General features: G+C 44.1%; 1 protein-coding gene across 1 annotated transcript in view; it reads left to right on the plus strand.

Annotated features, from left to right (window-relative positions):
* The window catches only part of shtn3 (shootin 3), a 209511-nt gene that overhangs the window by 146935 nt on the left and 39405 nt on the right, over nt 1-23171 (plus strand). Inside the window, exons 8-9 of the mRNA XM_063053651.1 lie at nt 5264-5358; nt 13359-13505. Coding sequence (XP_062909721.1) covers nt 5264-5358; nt 13359-13505 — 242 coding nt within the window. The remainder of the gene's footprint in view (nt 1-5263; nt 5359-13358; nt 13506-23171) is intronic.

Here is a 23171-nt window from a genome sequence, read left to right on the forward strand (position 1 = left end):
TAACAGATTTATTAACAGTCATGGCTTCTAGCTCCACACTCTTAGTGCACACTCCCCATTCACCAACGTCACTTCTGGTTCCTGGTGAACCACCTATATTGCACACTGGGAAGTGAAGTTCTTTATTATGTACACACATAATAACACATCTTTTCCCTTAAAGAAAACAAACACAAAACTATGTCCTCAAAAACCTGCAAGAAATATAATGCTTTCCAGCAAAGATATTTACATTAATGTCAATTGAAATGAGTTTTTCAATACAGATAGATACATTAACTTCACTTGTAATGATCAAATACAGTCGCTTATTCACTCTTCAACTCTCAATCAGTCTCCGAGGTGGTTTGATTATCCTTTTTGGTCTGCTAATTGTTTCCACAGATGTCTTGCTTTCACTTGCTGTGTTAATACCAATATCCTTTTAGGAACTTTGATCGACATGTTCATTTCCTTCACATCCTTCTGCCAGGATCCTTTCTGTTCATCTCTGTTCTTGCTGTGTGACCATAATTCACTCCCTGTGCCTCATAATGGAGCCCTGAACTACATCCATGTGATCAGTGCACAAGTTCCAACTGATTCCATCTCAATTCAGAGGTCCTTCTGTTGACTATGTATCATAGATAGCAACTCCTCCTGTTGGTTTGTGTTAAACTGTTGCTGTTGTTCTGACCTTTGGGTCTGTGTAGTCTCCCTATCTTCCTTTTTATTTTCCCTCTTCAACTTCGGTGAGGATCATGGAGATATTTTTGATTTCCAGTCTTTAACTGGAAGTTGATGAAAGACAGATTTTGAACCAAAGCTGCAGGATGTGGAAGCAAGGTCAGTGACTTCTTCATCATGATCACTGTTCAGCAGTGGCAACTTGACTGTCATGCTGGTGTAGCTGGTATGGCTGTCTATAGAAGGTGGAGTTCTTGTGCTTCTCTTGCATAACCTCTCTGGAGCTCTCATGGATGCTGTTGCAAGTCTCTCAAGTTACATCAGGTAAGCATCCGAGCTGCTCAAAGACATCTGCATACTCTTCCATGAGTGTTGTGTGGTCCTCTTTGGTGTGTGAAGTCACGATGAATACACTTTGCAGCAGGTTGAAGGTCACATGCAATCAGACCTAATACTGGCTGTACTCTCCTTTCCACTATCAGTAGCTATGCCTTTAGGTGCTGCCCCTTGTGCTTGAAGGTCACTATACACCCCCCTTTTTCTGTCACTTCAAACTTCACTGCGTAAATCTTGCTCTTTATTTTGAGAGTCTTGTAATCATCCACGGGTAACAGATTTACCTGGGCTCTGGTGTGAAGCTTGAATAGAATTACTGTCTCATTCACAGTCACTGGAACAATCCATTCTATCTTACTAGCACCAGCAGCCTGTAGAGAATCTACAAGGACTACCTCCATTTCCTCATCAAACATGTGCACCTTTCTCTTGGTAGCCCTGGCTTTGCAGCACCTTGCAAATGATTCTTCTTCGCACAATTATTACAGGATTTTCCATGAGCAGGACGCATCTTTGGGACGTGCCTACCTCCTCATACTCTGCATTTGCTGTTTGAACCTACCTCGTTGCTATGCTGTTGCTTTGGGAAATGCCTTGTGCTCTGCCTCTCTGTTTTCATAGCATGCTCGATTGTAAATGTCCAAACAGCTTCACCAATTAAGTGTAGAAAGATAGACGCTTTCAGTTTTTCATCTGCACCCACCACCCCTCCCCCCACCGGCTCTACTTGCAGCCAGATATATATGGAATCGTAATCTGAAGTGCTTCAGGGCATCTGTTAGGTTGCCAGTAAACTGCACAGGTGCCAGAGGACTTGGGTTATCCATTGAGGGCATTATTAGGCTCTCGCCTCAATTTCCTTGTGAACTTTGAGACAGTATGTTCTCTTTGCTGGCAGCATCTCTCCTTCGGAACCAGCATCACTTTCTTAGTCACTTGCAGTATTCAGTTAAGCTTCATATTTAGACCTCAGCCGACTTCTGACACCATGTTATGTTTGTTCTTGATAAAAGACAAACTGTGCTTGGGTTTAAAACACTAACAGATTTATTAACGGTTACGGCTTCTAATTCCACACTCTTAGCATGCGCTCCCCGTTCACCAATGCCACATCCAGTTCTGGGTGAACCACTCACGCTGCATGCTGGGAACTGAAGTTCTTTATTATCTACCCACATAATACATCATTTATCGCCCTTCCAATCTGACACTGAATATCATTTGAATCAATAATTTTTTGGTATCACCATTCCTTATTACTACATATCACTACTTAATACTGTTCTGGGAGTCAGCGAACAAACTGGGCAGGTGGTAGGACAACCTCGATTCTTGATTACCTGACTGGCAGACCACAGTACGTGTGCTTGCAACACTGTGAGTCCGACAGAGTGATCAGCAGCACTGGGGCTCCACAGGGGACTGTCTTGTCTCCCTTTCTCTTCACCATTTACACCTTGGACTTCAACCACTGCACAGAGTCTTGTCATCTTCAGAAGTTTTCGGTTGACTCTGCCATAGTTGGATGCATCAACAAGGGAGATGAGGCTGAGTACAGGGCTACAGTAGGAAACTTTGTCACATGATGTGAGTAGAATTATCTGCAGCTTAATGTGAAAAAGACTAAGGAGCTGGTGGTAAACCTGAGGAGAGCTAAGGTACCAGTGACCCCTGTTTCCATCCAGGGGGTCAGTGTGGACATGTTGGGAGGATTACAAATACCTGGGGATACAAATTGACAATAAACTGGACTGGTCAAAGAACACTGAGGCTGTCTGCAAGAAGGGCCAGAGCCGTCTCTATTTCCTGAGGAGACTGAGGTCCTTTAACATCTGCTGGACGATGCTGAAGATGTTCTATGAGTCTGTGGTGGCCAGTGCTATCATGTTTGCTGTTCTGTGCTGGGGCAGCAGGCTGAGGGTAGCAGACACCAACAGAATCAACAAACTCATTCGTAAGACCAGTGATGTTGTGAGGATGGAACTGGACTCTGTCACAGTGGTGTCTGAAAAGAGGATGCTATCTAAGTTGTATGCCATCTTGGTCAATGTCTCCCATCCACTACATAATGTACTGGGTGGGCACAAGAGTACATTCAGCCAGAGACTCATTCCTCCGAGATGCAGCACAGAGCGTCATAGGAAGTCATTCCTGCCTGTGGCCATCAAACTTTACAACTCCTCCCTTGGAGGGTCAGACATCCTGAGCCAATAGGCTGGTCCTGGACTTATTTCATAATTTACTGGCATAATTTACATATTACTATTTAATTATTTATGGTTCTATTACTATTTATTATTTATGGAGCAACTATAACGAAAACCAATTTCCCCCGGGATTAATGAAGTATGACTATGACTATGACTAACAGGAGAGAACTTCCTTCCTCACCCACCCAACCCTGGCTTCACCAGTTTAACTGTTGCAGATGCACTGGTCCGCGATACTACAGGGTGATACAAGAGGTGGTAGGGATGGAGCCAAGTGGAGGGAATGAAGGTGGTAGGGATGGGGCCAAGTGGTGTAGGTAGAGATGGTGGGAATGTGGTCATGGGGAGTGAGTGATAGGAATGGAGCCAAGGAAATTGGAAGTGTCAGCGTTGAGCTGCGGGTAGGGAGTTTTGACAGGGATGGGGCTAAAGGGGATGGGTGGTAGCAGAGAAGTTCTGGCAGCTTGGAGGCGGTGGTTGAGTACTTTTTAAGAGACAGATCTACAAAATGGCACAGCAAAATGATGAAGACATCCAATTGTCATTGTGTGATATTTCATGCTATTTGCCTGGTAAAGACAGGCAAAGATTTTGAGATTATTGCTCCTTGAAACTAGGCAATTTCCCTTCTAGTCACCTATCAGTGAGATTCAATGCTACCTCACCGAAAGATCTGCAGAAAGTCCATGAATTTTAAACAGTTTGGCCTCAAATCAGTTTGGCCTCAAATGTACATTCTTTCAATTACTGCAAAGCAAAATTAACTTAATTTACTGTAAGGTAGGGAGTATTTTAAAGCAATGAAGTGTGTGTGTGTGTGTGTGTGTGTGTGTATGCACACATCTCTGGGTGTGAATGCATTATAAAACTCCAATTAGAATTTGTCCTGCATTAAAAAATGCCAAAACATTTGACTCATGGTCTTGTTGCTAACAGGCTAAATATTAAAATGTATTGTGCATTTTTTCAGAACCTGGGACAAAATAATCTCTTGTTATTATTGTTAATATACCTTGGTGATTCAGTGCAAGAAGATAAATTAATTTCATTACCAACATGATAAAAGCAGTTATAAACTGGTGAACCCAAGCACAGGCACTGACCGCTCAAGCAAATTTTCAATAAGCCACACACTCAGTGGTTTCCTATAAAATACCCCATACCGCACGAGTCACCAGACTTCAAATATACTTTGTTGGGCGTGATGTGCTTTCAGAAAGATTTAGAAGTTGAATAAATTTCATATTTTCTCTTGTTTTATGTGGTCTAGTGCTTGTATTCTAACACTGACAGCTTTATTCAAGTGATCTACCAGGCAGCAGAGATCCCTGCCCTTCAAAATGCTTCTGAGAACTGGACTACCTGCAGTAGGGAGCTCAAGACACTGGAGAGATAACACCAATAGTCTCTACAAAACCTTCTAACTATACTGGACCTGGACATACGAGTAAACTAATGGCACCTTCCTCTCCCAGGCCAATATGTGCAGCATTTACTTATCATTCTTGAACAAGTGCAGCAATCTCACAGTTTCCTGTGACCCTCTCGCACATCACTACTCATGATGCAAAAGAAGCGGTTGAGATGATATTGAGAACCTGACATCTAGGTATCTAGAGCAACTATAAACCCTGATCAAACAACAGGAGGACACCAATTAACAAGCTATCCACCTGTCAGGAACCAGCCATCCCCAGTCTGCGACTTCCACATTAGCCTCATCAGCCACCTCAGAACTCACAGAACTGGAATGGAAGAAAATTATCCACATAGAATGGATGAGAAATTAGTTTTATATATTTCTGAAAAAATGTTCAATACCAAGCTAAAATGTTCAGTATATTTAATATAAAATTCAATATTTTGGTCAAAAGGAAGACTCTTCAGGGAGCCTTTGAAAAATGTGCCAAAAATGAAACAACACTTGGAAGGAATTTTTGCAGTTTCAATAGTGCTAAGAGGAGCCTTTTTGGCTTTTAAGTGTTCATAAGGATTCTTTGCTGGATATATGGGTTTGCAGTAACCTCTTTGTGCAATGTTTCCTGGACCAGTGTCCACTTTGGCTACCCAGGAGTATGAGGAGCTGAGGCAACAACTGGATCTGGAACAGAGCCTGAGGCAGGAGGCCGAATCCTTTGCTCATGAGGTAGGTGCACAAGGGCAACCAGAAAAAGACATACGTCTTGGGGGAGTGGGGGTGGGGGTGGTTAAGCTGCTTTATTGAAACATTGTGGATGCTGTTCTTGTATTAAACATGCATGAATGAGCTTACTTGACCATGCAATGTTTGTTAAGTGTCCAGTCAGAATATTGCTACTGTTTTTGAATTACTAAGAATGTTCATCCGTGATTGAAGGTGAATAACAAGCCATCACAGGATTAATGTGAAGATTGCAGAATGGAAAAGGAGTCTATTTAGTTTCAGTGAGTAATGAAAATGTTATTACAGTGCATACTTGAATAGCTATTATAAACTGTTCCCTCTCACAGACAGTGAAAGAGGGTATTCAAAACACAACCTCACCAACACAGACCCTCCAAACAAACATATGTGGTTGGAGAGAGAAACTGAGAAAAATGACAGTCATAACAAATGGTGTTATTGACGAACAGGTCTCTTACTGTGTGCAAGCTTTAAGCACAATAGTGATTATTTTTCAAAAGTAATCCATTGATTGTAATGTATTTTGGTAAGTTCTGATCATGATCAGGTAGATATTTCTTGAATTGACTGTTCTTTGTCATTTGTGGAGAACTGTGCCTCAGTGAAATACAGTGGATTAAGGTTAATCGGGACACATTGGGACTAGAACATTTTGGCCCAATTAAGTGGCTGCCCCAATTAGCTGAAGTTTCACAGAAAAAGATGTAAAAAAAGACAAACTACCATTTAACTGAGGCTACGTCCACACTAAGCCGGATAATTTTGAAAACGCTGGTTTCGAGTAAAAACAACAGGCGTCCACACTAAGCATTTTTCAAAATATCTCTGTCCACGTTAGATGGATATTTGGGCGAATCTCCTCCTACTGGGCATGCGCAGGACACACAGAAAACAAGCCAAGAGGAAACGGTGTACTTGGTGCGTGTTTGTCCAGTTCCGGAGTAGAAAAAGTTAAAAGGAATTGCTCTTGGCTCTCGCGCAGGAGGACTTAAAACTAAAAAAAAAACAAGTACTGGAGTGTATGGAGGCAACCGACAGGGAGTTCACGGACAGTATGACCCGGCTGATGACAAACATTGAAAAACTGACTAACTCTGTTGCATTAATAAAGTACCCTGTTAAATGTATAAAACATGTCTGCATCAGTGTTATCTTGTATTTCCATACAATGTTACATTAGGCTGTTACACATCTATTGTCAGAGAAGTACTTGCACAAATAGGTAAACCTCCTTGGTTCTTGGTTCTTGATCCTCCAAAATATTCTGCATGGAATTTAAACTGGAGGTGACGGAGGGTGCTTTCTGTCCTTACCTTCATGCAAGCAAGGACAGAAAATAGGGCAAAGTGAGTATACTTATTTATTCAGTGAGGTATGGGTCAAAGTATTTGGTGAATACATTTCTAACTCTTCTGGCTTCAGTCTCGTTGCCGTCTGTTCTGAAATTGTTAGGTTCTGCGAAGCGCAGAATCAAATATCGCTGTGATGATTGTACGCTCTAGTATCAACTGTTTGGCGACAATAAAGTAATAATAATAATAAAACAATGAAATGCCGTGCTGCTGCGATCTGTTGCGGCACATCATGACAGCCGTTTTGAAAATCTCCAGTTACCCCGTACACACTGCAACGGATATTAGGCGTTTTTAGATTTATTCACTCTGGAGACCGTTTCTGAAAATCTCCATTTTTGGGGGCTGGAAATGTCGGCTCAGTGTGGACGGAAGGTCAAAACGAAGAGAAAAAGCTTCATTTTCAAAATTATCGGGCGTAGTGTGGACGTAACCACTTATGAATTTAAATGAAATACAGAACAAATTAGAACACTATCAATACTCTGGAGGTTGTCCACGGTATCTGCTGATGACAAGAAACCTGTGTAGGCCAGTTTTTTAAAGTGGAAGCGCTGTTGTATTGGGGCAGTTCCACTCTCTTGACTTCAGACGTCCGAGTCCAGTGGGAAGAATAGATGCCACAACAGGTCTCTTCCCTGGTTGCAATGGATGACCATAATGTCTTTTATGCCTCGGCGTTGCCCTCGCTCTCTGCAGAACCGCCTTCCCAGCCGTTGGATCTCACTGTAGATCTCACCCACCCAGTCTACTGTCACATGCTAGGACAGGCATGTCCCTATCTTACCAGAGTATGGGACCCGCCGGCTCCCCTCACCTGGCTTAGTTTGCCTGTCAAAGTGGTGTGCTGGGACGTGGCCACTGTCACGTTGAAACAGCTACTTGGAGCCATAGGTGTGAGATGAGTATCCAGTGTGGACCAAAGGGAATGTTGAAGATGACTATCGATACCTTAACTTCTTTGTATTGCCAAACTCGTTGAAGTAGTGAAATTGTTTCATTTTCACTCCCAACCATTTTTGGCATTTCCAAGTCTGAATGCAGTGAGCAAGACAGTTCTGAATTATCTTATTGCTTATTTATTGCCAACTATCAGTGACAAAAGTCACTGCATTTTGAACACAAGCGCATGTCGCTGATGCTATTTAAGAACTGTTTGCTCTAAACACGGTGTAGTATCCAAAGCCCACATGATGTGCACACGACAGACAGTAGTTAGAAAATAATAAAATATTGCCAAGCACATTTACATGATATGACTGTGTCCACGGCGATATGCCAACACATAACACACCATTTTCACTGGAGAATTGTTCTGTCCAGTAGAATTGTTTGTGGTTAAAAACATCTGCGGATAATAACCCTTAATGCATGGTGATTAAGCTACTGGACTAATGTCCTGGTGTTTGGAAAAGTAACATGAATCAGTTGGCATTAGACACAACCAAACCATAGTATCATTGAGGTTTGAGTTTGAGCACATCTACGTGGAGCACCGTCACAAGAAAGAATCATCCTTTATCAAGGACCCTCACCGTCCAGGCCACGTCCTCTTGTCATTACTACCATTGGGCAGGAGCAAAAGAGGCCTTCGGTCCAATACCGCCAGTTTCAGGAACAGTTATTACCCACATGGATAACTCTGTTCACCACAACTATGAACGGATCCCTCAACCTACTGACACACTTACAACAGCTCCACAATCGTGAGTCTACAACTCGTTCTCAGTATTATTTCCTCTATTTGCACAAATTGTTTTCTCTCATACATTGTTTGTTAGTTTTTCAAAAATTCTATTGTATTTCTTTATTTTTCTGTAAATGCCTGCAAGCAAGGTGGTATTGTATATGTTAACATAGAATATATATACTTTGACATTAAATTTACTTTGAACACTGATGCTAGCCATTTAAAGACATTATCTTCATCGAAGACTGTTTGCTAAGCTTTAATTAATTAAAGTTAAATCAGAGCTGAACAGCATTTTAACAAAGCAGTCATTGGTAGGGGATTCCATGATATGTTTTCAAACTGCTAACGTAATCACTTTATAATCAAGTAAAATGGTTTGCAAAGTATTTTTTTGGCACTGTAGCATGTTTCTCATTCCTTTGTAACTTTATCCCTTGCATCCTCTGCCCAAGAGGATATGTTTACTCGTCCAGTATTGGTGATTCACCGTAGGCTTAACTGATAAATACCAATAGACATGTGCACTTATAACATGAGTCATGATGAAAACCACTTCTACTGACTCTTGTCAAGACCTGTGTGTCAAAACAGTTGTAAATCTTATTTTTATTTGCCCGCTGTTGATTTGGCAAATGCTTCAGCACCCTGTGCCATGGTGCACCGCCCAGTGCAGATTGGGAAATGGTTTCAGAAGAAAAGATGAGTCGACTGAATTAAATTCCAAATTCATTTGAAAACACTTTTAATTGCATGTATAGGTGTAAATGAGCTTCACCCACAGAATGGAAAGTACTTATTTTAGACAACAACACTGTGACCATGATTACCTATTTCATTCATTGTCGGCTACTTTGTCCTTAGGCCTCTGCCCTATTTCTACAGAGCTCTACCATTTCCTATAGAGTTGTTATGGCATATGTTCAGGTTGTGCCGTATATTTCAGTTTAGGCCTATTTCGCCGATCTTTCTCTACGGTCCTTCAAATTACCTTCCATCAACTCCTTTAGTAGTTCTGAATGTAGAGTAAAGCCTAACTCAAAATTCACTCTGAACTGAAGCAACTCATCTCCTTCCCATTTATTACTCTCTTTCTCAGACCTACACCTCCACGCTTGTCCTTCTTCCACTCCTCAGAACAAAGGACTGTACCTGGTCCGTTTTCAACATCCTAAATTAACTGTAGCTTTGAAAAAGGTAGTTATTGACAAGGTATGGCAAATTAGAAAAATGTGACTATGTTTTACCAAGGATATTTCATTTTTTAGAAACATAGAAACATAGAAATCATACAACACAATACAGGCCCTTCGGCCCACAAAGTTGTGCCGAGCATGTCCCTCCCTTAGAAATAACTAGGCTTGCTATCGCCCTATATTTTTCTAAGCTCCATGTATCTATCCAAGAGTCTCTTAAAAGACCCTATCGTATCCGCCTCCACCACCATTGCCAGCAGCCCATTCCACGTACCCACCACTCTCTGAGTAAAAAACTTACCCCTGACATTTCCTCTGTACCTACTCCCCAGCACCTTAAACCTGCGTCCTCTTGTGGCAACCATTTCAGCCCTGGGAAAAAGCATCTGGCTATCCACACGATCAATGCCTCTCATCATCTTATACACCCCTATCAGGTCACCTCTCATCCTCCGTCGCTCCAAGGAGAAAAGGCTGAGTTCACTCAACCTAATCTCATAAGGCAAGCTCTCCAATCCTGGCAATATCCTTGTAAATATCCTCTGCACCCTTTCTATGGCTTCCACATCCTTCCTGTAGTGAGGCGACCAGAACTGAGCACAGTACTCCAAGTGGGGTCTGACCAGGGTTCTATATAGCTACAACATTACATTCGGCTCCTAAATTCAATTCCACAATTGATGAAGGCCAATACACCATACGCCTTCTTAACCAGAGTCAACCTGCACAGCTGCTTTGAGTGTCCTATGGACTTGGACCCCAAGATCCCTCTGATCCTCCACACTGCCAAGTGTCTTTCCATTGACACTATTTTCTACCATCATATTTGACCTACAAAAATGAACAACTTCACACTTATTTGGGTTGAATTCCATCTGCCACTTATCAGCCCAGTTTTGCATCCAATCAATGTCCTGCTGTAACCTCTGACAGCCCTCCACACTATCCACAACACCTCCAACCCTTGTGTCATCAGCAAACTTACGAACCCATCCCTCCACTTTCTCATCTAGGTCATTTATAAAAATTACGAAGAATAAGGGTCCTAGAACAGATTCCTGGGGCACTCCACTGGTGACCAACCTCCATGCAGAATATGACTCACTACAACCACTCTTTGCCTTCTGTGGGCAAGCCAGTTCTGGATCCACAAAGCAATGTCCCCTTGGATTCCATGCCTCCTTACTTTCTCAATAAGCCTTGCATGGGGTACCTTATCAAATGCCTTGCTGAAATCCATATACACTACATCTACTGCTCTTCCTTCATCAATGTGTTTAGTCACATCCTCAAAAAATTCAATCAGGCTCATAAGGCACGGCCTGCCCTTGACAAAGCCATGCTGACTATTCCTAGTCATATTATATCTCTCCAAATGTTCATAAATCCTGCTTCTCAGGATCTTCTCCATCAACTTACCAACCACTGAGGTAAGACTCACTGGTCTATAATTTCCTGGGCTGCCTCTGCTCCCTTTCTTGAATAAAGGAACAACATCCGCCACCCTCCAATCCTCTGGAACCTCTCCAGTCCCCATTGATGATGCAAAGATCATTGCCAGAGGCTCAGCAATCTCCTCCCTCACCTCCCACAGTAGCCTGGGGTACATCTCGTCTGGTCCCGGCGACTTATCCAACTTGATGCTTTCCAAAAGCTCCAGCACATCCTCTTTCTTAATATCTATGTGCTCAAGCTTTTCAGTCTGCTGCAAGTCATCCCTACAATCATCAAGATCCTTTCCCATAGTGAATACTAAGTAAAATATTCATTAAGTACCTCTGCTATTTCCTCCGGTTCCATACATACTTTCCCACTGTCACACTTGATTTGTCCTATTCTTCCATGTCTTATCCTCTTGCCCTTCACATCCTTGTAGAATGCCTTGGGGTTTTCCTTAATCCTGTCCACCAAGGCCTTCTCATGGCCCCTTCTGGCTCTCCTAATTTCCTTCTTCAGCTCCTTCCTGTTAGCCTTATAATCTTCTAGATCTCTAACATTACCTAGCTCTCTGAACCTTCTGTAAGTTTTTCTTTACTTCTTGACTAGATTTATTACAGACTTTTTACACTACTGTTCCTGTACCCTACCATAACTTCCCTGTCTCATTGGAATGTACCTATGCAGAACTCCACACAAATATCACCTGAACGTTTGCTACATATCTTCCGTACTTTTTCCTGAAAACATCTGTTTCCAGTTTAAGCTTCCAATTTCCTGCCTGATAGCCTCATAGTTCCCCTTACTCCAATTAAACGCTTTTCTAACTTGTCTGTTCCTATCTCTCTCCAATGTATTGGTAAAGGAGATAGAATTATGATCACTATCTCTAAAATGCTCTCCCACTGAGAGATCTGACACCTGACCAGGTTCATTTCCGAATACCAAATCAAGTACAGCCTCTCTTCTTGTAGGCTTATCTACATATTGTGTCAAGAAACCTTCCTGAACACACCTAACAAACTCCACCCCATCTAAACCCCTTGCTCTCAGGAGATGCCAATCGATATTTGGGAAATTAAAATCTCCCATCACGACAACTGTTATTATTACACCTTTCCAGGATCTGTTTCCCTATCTGCTCCTCAATATTCCTGTTACTATTGGGCGGCCTATAAAAAACACCCAGTTAAGTTATTGACCTCTTCCTGTTCCTAACTTCCACCCACAGGGACTCCGTAGATAATCCCTCCATGACGTCAACCTTTTCTGCAGCCTTGATGCTATGTCTGATCAATGCCACACCCCCACCTCTTTTGCCTCCCTCCCTGTCCTTTCTGAAACATCTAAAACCCGGCACTTGAAGTAACCATTCCTGTCCCTGAGCCATCCAAGTCTCTGTAATGGCCACCACATCATATCTCCAAGTACTGATCCACACTCCAAGCTCATCCGCTTTGTTCATAATACTCCTTCGGTCTGAGTGTGTCCCTTCCCGAGATTACTACCTTTGCGGTCCTGCTTCTCAACTTCCTTCCTAACTCCCTGTACTCTTTTTTCAGGACCTCTTCCCTTTTTCTACCTACGTCATTGGTACCAATATGTACCACGACCTCTGGCTGTTCTCCCCCCCACTGCAGGATATCTTGGATGTGATCTGAAACATAATTTTTGACCATGTAAAACCATTTAAAGTTCAAGAACTTTAGTAAAAGACATATCAAGAGCTAATCCATAGCCATTATCTTTGTACTAGACTAGCTTGTTGACTTGGAAAATCCAAGTACTGAGATCAAACTCATTCCTGGCACTACAATTACCCTCAATATTTCTTCTCCACAATAATGACATCTTGGCCTCAGTATCTACTCTCTTTTCATACGGAATATCTACCATTGCTGCACCATGTCCCAGAAGTCTGTTTTCCTCTGTTGTTTCAAATATTTCTTTGTTTTCAACAGCTCCAGCTAAGACTGTAATCATAAATCAGATAGCACCACCTGACTCATATTACCAAGAGGATGGCAGATAATTCACCATCCTCAATAAGCGTTCACATTTGCACACAAGTTTCTTGCTTAATTTGTCCCTCAGATGGATTGAACAAGTGATTATTTTCCAATCAAATAGCAGCCACTGTGAAATTGGCGGGGCACTTCTATGTGTAACTGTTGGTATTAGATTGATGATTACCTGGTGTGGTTTTGCAATGAGGAGAAATGTCAAGGTAAGAGTGGTAGTAGCAGAAGTGTGTAGGAGAGGCTTCTCCTTTCTGGAATTTTTTATTGTATTCTGATCTTGTTTCAGATGCTGGTTAAGCAGAAGGAGGTGAATCGGCAGAGCGCAATCCTGCTGCAGCAGGCCGATCCCAGCATACAGCTGCTCAAAGCACTGGAGGAGGTGTCCACCATCACAAAGACTTTGGAGGAGGAGAGGCTTCAGCATCAATTACAGGTCGGGACAATGGTGCCACTTGAAACGTGATTGCTGCTGGTGCATACCCACCAGATCCTGATGAGGACATTGAATGGGTCAAGTTGAGTTGATTTAAGTAGCAAGAATTGCATTTCAGTTCTTCCCGGTTAAACATGAAGAATCATTTTGACTGTGTATATGATCCTAAATGGCAAGGTGCATGGAGTTTCTTGTGTTTTATCCAAAAATAAAATGGACTAGTTAGACTAATATTAAATGAGTTAGAAGCAATGGAATTTCCAATCTCTTTCCCCATCACCCTTTATTTTGATTTTCTGACAGCTCTGTGTTTATCTGTAGCAATTGCAAGTCCAAGCGTACCAGCGTTAGGAGCCCTTTAACATTCCTGCAGCAACACGAGAACACTGGCTCACAGCCAGCCCCACGGCTTGGTCTACTGGGAGCTAAACCTGGTAGTGGAGGAATGTGAGAGGGTGTATCCTGTGTGCTTTCTTCAGCACTTTGCCTGCCTGTGCTACCAGAGACTCTGATGTAAAGGCAGTGAACAGAGTTTATTCAGAAGAAATCCAAGAGAAGTTTGGTGGCTCAGCCAAGCGACACCACAAGACATAAAATTCTCAAAACTAGGACCTAAAATCCTAAAGGGATTGGACAGGTTAGATGTAGGAAGATTGTTCCTGATGTTGGGGAATTCCAGAACGAGGGGTCACAGATTGAGGATAAAGGGGAAGCCTTTTAGGACCGAGATTAGGAAAAACTTCTTCACACAGAGAGTGGTGAATCTGTGGAATTCTCTGCCACAGGAAACAGTTGAGGCCAGTTCATTGGCTATATTTAAGAGGGAGTTAGATAAGGCCCTTGTGGCTAAAGGGATCGGGGGTATGGAGAGAAGGCAAGTACAGGGTTCTGAGTTGGATGATCAGCCATGATCGTACTGAATGGCGGTGCAGGCTCGAAGGGCTGAATGGCCTACTCCTGCACCTATTTTCTATGTTTCTATGTTTCTATGTTTACCACCTTCAGGGGTACTTGGGCTAATACATCAGAGACCCTTTGTTCCTCAGAACCTCTGAGGGCTCACCAGTCAACTGCTTTTATTTGATCTCTCTCTCCAGCACCTTACACTTGGTAGCCTTACAAAGTACATCCCCTGTTCAAATGTTGTTCACCTAGGTTAACCTTACAGATTGTTTGTCTGTTTCTGCCTTTCAATGAGAACACAAATATTGCCCTTTGAAGAAACTGGATACAGGTTCTTCCAAGAAATCTTCACAAAACACTGGAGAAACTCAACAGATCAGGCAGCATCTATGGACAAGAGTAAACTGTCGATGTTTCGGGCCAAGACCCCTCTTCAGGACTGAGAAGGAAGGGGGAAGGTGCCAGAATAGAAAGGTGGGGGGAAGGGAAAGAGGCTAGCTGGAAGGTGATAGGTGAAGCCAGGTGGGTGGGAAAGGTCATGGTCTGGAGAAGAAAAAAATCTGATAGGAGAGGAGAGTGGACCATAGGAGAAAGTGAAGGAGGAAGGGACCCAGGGGGAAGTGATAGGCAGGTGAGAAGAGGTGAAAGGTCAGAGTGGGGAATAGGGGAAGGGGGGTTGTACACCAGAAGGAGAAATCAATATTTTTTTGAAATAATGATTTTTTCCAAGAAATTCTCACTTTCCCGTAGTTGGAAGAGTGCAGCTGGTGTTGAATGCTTAACAGAAATAGACTGGTGGGATAACATAAGTGTTTTACAGCTTTCTAAAACAGCATTAGGGAGACACATAACGCTGTTTTGATTTTGAAGAAAATATTAGTCATAGAGAGAACCAGCCCATTCTGCCCACTGATTCCAGTGACCATCCATTTATACTAATCCTGCCCACTGAGTCCAGTGACCACCCGTCTGATCGTGTCCATGATATCCTGAAGGTGAACAGCCAGAGGTTGTGGTACATATTGGTACCAACGACATAGGCAGGAAAAGGGAGGAGGTCCTGAAAGCAGACTACAGGAAGTTAGGAAGGAAGTTGAGAGGCAGGACCACAAAGGTAGTGATCTCGGGATTACTGCCTGTGCCACATGACAGTGGGTATAGGAATAGAGTGAGGTGGAGGATAAATGCCTGGCTGAGGGATTGGAGCAGGGGGCAGGGATTCAAATTTCTAGATCATTGGGATCTCTTCTGGGGCAGGTGTGACCTGTACAAAAAGGACGGGTTGCACTTGAATCCGAGGGGGACCAACATCCTGGCAGGGAAGTTTGCTAAGGCTATTGGGCAGAGTTTAAACTAGAATTGCTGGGGGGTGGGAAACAAACTGAAGAGATGGAGGAAGGAGCAGTTTGCTCACAAATTGTCACAATGGTTGGGGCTTTGGGAGCAAGGGTGGACCCAAATGCAAGACACATCTTTTGAGGTTACTTAGGTTTAGTTTATTGTACGATACCAGGAGAGCAAGAAAGAAGCAGGAATAGCCAACAGGATAAGGACTCAGGACTACGACTAGGCTGGGACCAAGGGTCTGGGCTTGGACTCAGAATCGGCTCCCAGAACTAGAGAAGACATGAAGAGGTTAGGGTATGGACTCCGAACCCAGAACTGGGCAAGGGCCCAGTACCTGGGTCTTGCCTCGGGCTCAGACCCCAGAACCGGGCCTGGACATGACATGGGGTAGGGAGAGGAGGAACATGGAAAACAGAGCCTCGGTCTCGGGAGAGCAGGTACATGGAATCATGGCCACATACACAGAACAGAGAGTTGGACCCCTCCTTGCGTACAGGACATAGGGCTGGGACTCGCACGCAGAACAGAGAGCCGGGACCCCTCCTTGGGTATGGGACATAGGGCCGGGATTCGCACACAGAACAGAGAGCCGGGACCCCTCCTTGGGTATGGGACATAAGGCTGGGACTCGCACGCAGAACAGAGAGCCGGGACCCCTCCTTGGGTATGGGACATAGGGCCGGGATTCGCACACAGAACAGAGAGCCGGGACCCCTCCTTGGGTACAGGACATAGGGCTGGGAATCATGACCCTCCGCGGGGCAACGGCAAGACGGCCTGACTTACCCCACGGAGGCGAGGACAAGACAAGACAAGACATGACTCCCCGCGGGGCAACGGCAAGACAGCCTGACTTACCCCACGGAGGTGAGGACAGGACAAGACATAACTCCCTGTGAGGCAACGGCAAGACAGCCAGACTTACCCCATGGAGGCGAGGACAAGACAAGACAAGACCAACATGAATGAACACCAGACAGTACCTATCTAGCTCCGGTGATGGAACTAGACTGAGGTGCAGGCGGGGGCTGCAGATGAGGGCTAGAGGTGAGAGGGGCAGAGAAGGGATTCAGACAAGGGGGTAGGACAGGAATCACAGACCGCCAGGGCCAGGACTAGACTCAGACCTGGGAAGCCACCAGGTTCAGGACTTGACAAGGTACTTGGATGCTGCTGGAGCCAGGACGTGGACATGGTACTTGGATGCCACTGGAGCCAAGACGTGAACGTGATACTTGGATGCCGCCGGAGCCAGGATATGGTGCTTGGAACCTCTGGGTAGTGCCGAGCTCTCGACTCGGCCCGGGAACAGTAGACAGCGGCTCTTGATTCTCTCCGGCGGGTTAACTGACGGACCCACCTTGATGAGCAAACTTTGCAGGCTCGCTTCAGCGAGGTAACTGGACAGGGTTGCTCCGGTAAGGAAAGGCAAATTACTGGCACTCGCTTCGGGCGGAGACTAGTCTTGCTCCGGCCAGGTGACATTGGCACACCATGACTTTGCAGACGCTCCCGCACCGAACGGCTGAAAGCTGGAGACTATAAACTACCGGTTCAGCTGAGTGTTAATTGCCTCTAATCACCAAAGTCGAGGGACACGGGAAAACAGGGAATCAACAGTCCGGATTGTAACATAAACAAACTAAATTTAAAGGGACTCTGATCCAGACCATGACACAAATAGAGAAAGTTTGTAGACAGTGCAAGAGGGAGGATAGGCAAGTGATAGAGAAGGGACACACTCAGACCGATGGTTTGAGATGTGTCTATTTTAATGCAAGGAGTATTATGAACAAAGCGGATGAGCTTAGAGTGTGGATCAGCACTTGGAGCTGTGATGTTGTGGCCATTACAGAGACTTGGATGGTTCAGGGGCAGGAATGGTTACTTTGAGTGCCAGGCTTTAAATGTTTCAGAAAGGACAGGGAGGGAGGCAAAAGCAGTGGGGGTGTGGCACTGTTGATCAGAGATAGTGACATGGCTGCAGAAAAGGAGGAAGACATGGTGGGATTGTCTGTGGAATCTTTGTGGGTGGAAGTTAGGAAGAGGAAGGGGTCAATAACTCTACTGGGTGTTTTTTATAGACCACCCAATAGTAACAGGGATATCAAGGAGCAGATAGGGAGGCAGATTCTGGAAAGGTGTAATAATAGCAGGGCTATCACAATGGGAGATTTTAATTTCCCAAATATCGATTGGTATCTCCGTAGAGTAAGGGGTTTAGATGGAGTGGGGCTTGCTAGGTGTGTTCAGGAAGGTTTCTTGACACAATATGTAGATAAGCCTGCAAGAGGAGAGGCTGTACTTGATCTGGTATTGGGAAATGAACCTGGTCAGGTGTCAGATCTCTCAGTAGGAGAGCATTTTGGAGATTGTGATCACAATTCTATATCCTGTACCATAACATTGGAGAGGGATAGGAACAGACAAGTTAGGAAAGCGTTTAATTGGAGTAAGAGGAAATATGAGACTATCAGGTGGGAACTTGGAAGCATAAATTGGGAACAGATGTTCTCAAGGAAATGTACGGAAGAAATGTGGCAAATGTTTAGGGGATATTTGCGTGGAGTTCTGCATAGGTACATTCCAATAAGATAGGGAAAGGATGGTAGGGTACAAGATCCATGGTATACAAAGGCTGTTGAAAATCTAGTCAAGAAGAAAAGAAGAGCTAATGAAAGTTTCAAAAAACTAGGTAATGATAGAGATCTAGAAGATTATAAGGCTAACAGAAAGGAGTTTAAGAATGAAATTAGGAGAGCCAGAAGGGGCCATGAGGTGGCCTTGGTGGACAGGATTAAGGAAAACCACAAGGCATTCTATAAGTATGTGAAGAGCAAGAGGATAAGACGTGAGAGAATAGGACCAATCAAGTGTGACAGTGGAAAAGCGTGTATGGAACCAGAGGAGATAGCAGAGATACTTAATGAGTACTTTGCTTCTGTATTCACTACGGAAAAAGATCTTGGCGATTGTAGGGATGACTTACAGCGGACAGAAAGGCTTGAGCATGTTTATATTAAGAAAGAGGAGTGCAGGAGCTTTTGGAAAGCATCAAGTTGGATAAGTCACCGGGACCGGACGAGATGTACCCCAGGCTATTGTGGGAGGCAAGGCAGGAGATTGCTGAGCCTCTGGCGATGATCTTTGCATCATCAGTGGGGTTGGGAGAGATTCCGGAGAATTGGAGGGTTGCGGATGTTGTTACCTTATAAAAGGATTAAAGATAGGCAAGTGAGTCTTACTTCAGTGGTTGGTAAGTTGACGGAGAAGATCCTGAGAGGCAGGATTTATGTACATTTGGAGAGGCATAATATGATTAGGAATAGTCAGCATGACTTTGTCAAAGGTAGCTTGTGCCTTACGAGCCTGATTGAATTTTTTGAGGATGTGACTAAAGACATTGATGAAGGTAGAGCCATAGATGTAGTGTATATGGATTTCAGCAAGGCATTTGACAAGGTGCTCCATGCAAGGCTTATTGAGAAAGTAAGGAGGCATGGGATCTAAGGGGACATTTCTTTGTAGATCCAGAACTGGCTTGCCCACAGAAGGCAATGAGTGGTTGTAGACGGGTCATATTCTGTATGGGGGTCAGTCACCAGTGGTGTGCCTCAGGGATCTGTTCTGGAACCCCTTCTCTTCATGATTTTTATAAATGACCTGGATGAAGAAGTAGAGGGATGGGTTAGTAAATTTGCTGATGACACAAAGGTTGGAAATATTGTGGATAGTGTGGAGGGCTGTCAGAGGTTACAGCAGGACATTGATAGGATGAAACTGGGCTGAGAAGTGGCAGATGGAGTTCAACCCAGATAAGTGTGAAGTGGTTCATTTTGGTAGGTCAAATATGATGACAGAAGATAGTATTAGTGGTAAGACCCTTGGCAGTAAGGAGGTATCAGAGGGATCTTGGGGTTTGAGTCCATCGGACACTCAAAGCTGCTGCGCAGGTTGACTCTGTGGTTAAGAGGGCATACCGTGCATTGGCCTTCATCAACCATGGGACTGAGTTTAAGAGTCAAGAGGTAATGTTGCAGCCATATAGGACCCTGGTCAGACCCCATTTGGAGTACTGTGCTTAATTCTGGTCACCTCACTACAGGAAGGATGTGGAAGCCATAGAAAGGGTGCAGAGGAGATTTACAAGGATGTTGCCTGGATTGGGGAGCATGCCTTATGAGAATAGGTTGAGTGAACTCAGCCTTTTCTTCTTGGAGTAATGGAGGATGAGAGGTGACCTGATAGAGGTGTATAAGATGATGAGAGGCATTGATTGTGTGGATAGTCAGAGGCTTTTTCCCAGGGTTGAAATGGCTGGCATAAGAGGGCACAGGTTTAAGGTGCTTGGAAGTAGGTGCAGAGGAGATGTCAGGGGTAATTTTTTTACACAGAGAGTGATGAGTGCACGGAATGAGTGGCCGGTAACGGTGGTGGAGGCAGAAACGATGGGGACTTTTAAGAGACTCTTGGACAGGTACATGAAGCTCAGAAAAATAGAGGGCTATGGGTAACCCTAGGTAATTTCTAAGGTAAGGACACGTTCGGCACAGCTTTGTGGGCCGAAGGGCCTGTATTGTGCTGTAGCTTTTCTATGTTTCTATGTTCTATACTAATCCTGCCCACTGAGTCCAGTGACCACCCACTTATACTAATCCAGCATCAATCCCTTTTATTTATTCTCCTCCCATCCTCATCATCAGCCATCACAGAGCAAATCTGATGGGCCGAATGGCCTAATTCTGTCCCTATGATTATGGTTTTATCATCCCATCCAAGATTCTAGTCCTCACCTACGTACTGGGGATTGAACGGCAGTTTACAATCTGCCGACCTGCATGTAGATGGGATGTGGGAGGAAGTTTGAGCGTACAGCCACAAGCTGGATACAGACAGCATCTGAGATCGGAATTGAACTCTGCTGTCCAGCGCTGTGGGGCAGCAGTTACAGCACCTGCCCACATGTACTGCTGTGCACTGGGGGTCTTCTCAAAGTGTTATGGGATTTGTACGACTTCGCTTTTGCAATAGTGAGTAGCAAACTGTCAAAGATCAACAGCAGTGGTTCTGAGGCTGGGGAACCGACACTGACCATGACTCCAACTTCCACAGGCAAAGTAATCTAGGCCCCTTTGTCAGGCTAAACACCTCCGCACCATCCACCACAAGTGGGACTTCCTGGTGGCCAAATATTTTAATTCCGATTCCCATTCCCATTCCGACTTGTCAATCCATGGCCTCCTTTGGTGCCAAGATGAGGCCACCCTCAGGGTGGAGGAGCAACACCTTATATTCCATCTGGGTAGCCTCCAACCTGATGGCATGAACATCGATTTCTCCTTCTGGTAAACTAATTTCCCCCCCACCACCAGTCGCCCAACTTTCCTCTGTTCCTCACTCTGACCTTTTACTTCTCACTTGCCAATTACTTCCCCCTGGGTCCCCTCCTCCTTCCCTTTCTCCTACGGTTCACTCCCCTTTCCTATCAGATTCCTTCTTCTCCAGCCCTTTACCTTTCCTACCCACAAGGCTTCGCCAATCACCTTTCAGCTAGCATCTTTCCCTTCCCCCACCTTTTTATTCAGGCATCCTCCCCCTTCCTTCTTACTCCTGAAGAAGGGTCTTGGCTCGAAACATTAACTGTTTAGTTATTTCCATAGATGCTGCCCGACCTGTTGAGTTCCTCCCGCATTTTGTGTGTGTTGCTCTGGATTTCCAGCATCTGCAGACTTCCTCGTATTTTTGATTTCTTCGTATTATTAATTTGTCCGAGGACTGAAAGATCAAAACTGGATTCTCTGACTCGATTTTTCAAGCACAGATCACACATAAAAGCAATGTTAGTCAAGATATGGATCATTTTCAATTAATATCAGGAAACTGGCCCAGACACCTTTGTGCACAGAGTATTTTTGCAGAGTCATTTGTGCAGCTAATGGTATCTCAAGTCACATTTAAATCCTCAAAAACTGGAGCTCTTTGGTGCAATTATTACACATTCCTTCCACCTCATTTCCTTCATCCTGAGAGCAGCCTTTTACATTCGGTGACTGTTGTGGGCAGTGCCCCTTTAAGATCTGACACCCTTCCCAGTGATCAGTGTAAAAACAAGCACTTGTGCGAGCTCACATCGCCTTTCATACATGATACTACAAGCTGCTTTAAATTGACCTTTAAACAGATGGAAACACTGTGATTGGTGAATCTTTTAGCGAGGTCCAGGAAAATACATCAAATACTTTGTGCACTAAACAGATTGAAATCTGTTCTTTAAGACACAGATTGAATGTTGGCTTTATAAACAGCATAGTTTGGCAGAAAATGCAGTTAATAAAACTAGATTTTTCTGTGAGTAAATAACATTTGAACTGACTAGAAAGTTGAAAATCATACTGCAGATACATTATGGGTGTTGCGTCACTGTTAATGTCATTTTGGACGTTCCAGCATCCTGGAAGGGTTTTAGGGCAAGATAAAATCCTACTAAAATATCAAGAATCAAGTTTCCTGATACATAACAAGAGTCATAGAAGTGAACATAAGAACATAAGAAATAGAAGCAGGAGTAGGCCATCCGGCCCATCGAGCCTGCCCTGTCATTCAATAAGATCATGGCTGATCTGTCCGTAAACTCAGCTCCATCTACCTGCCTTTTCTCCATAACCCATAATTCCCCTACTATGTAAAAATCTATCTAACTGTATCTTAAAAAATATTTAGTGAAGAAGCCTCAACTGCTTCCCTGGGCAGAGAATTCCACAGATTCACCACTCTCTGGGAAAAACAGTTTCTCCTCATCTCCATCCTAAATCTTCTGCCCTGAATCTTGAGGCAATGTCCCCTAGTTCTAGTCTCACCTACCAATGGAAATAACTTTCCTACTTCTATCTTATCCATCCCTTTCAAAATTTTGTGTGCTTCTATAAGACCCCCTCTCATTCTTTTGAATTCCAGAGAGTATAGTCCCAGGTGACCCAATACTCCAGAGAGTATAATCCCAGGTGACCCAATCTCCCTTCATCCCTGGAATCAACCTGGTGTACCTCCTCTGCACTGCCTTCAAAGCCAGTACATCCTTCCTCCAGTATGGAGACCAGAACTACACACAGTACTCCAGTACTCCGGCCTCACCAGTACCCTGTATAGTTGCAGCATGACCTTCCTGCTCTTGAATTCAATCCTTCTAGCAATGAAGGCCAACATTCCGTTTGCCTTCGTAATAACCTGTTGTACCTGCAAGCCAACTTTTTGCGATTCATGCACAAGCACTCCCAAGTCCCTCTGAATAACAGCATGCTGCAATCTTTCATCATTTAAATAATAATCTGCTCTTCTATTATTCCTTCCAAAGTGGATGATCTCGCATTTACCAACGTTGTATTCCATCTGCCAGACCTTGGCCAACTCACTTAACCT

Source organism: Mobula hypostoma, chromosome 7, assembly GCF_963921235.1.
Source record: "Mobula hypostoma chromosome 7, sMobHyp1.1, whole genome shotgun sequence".
Taxonomy (NCBI): domain Eukaryota; kingdom Metazoa; phylum Chordata; class Chondrichthyes; order Myliobatiformes; family Myliobatidae; genus Mobula; species Mobula hypostoma.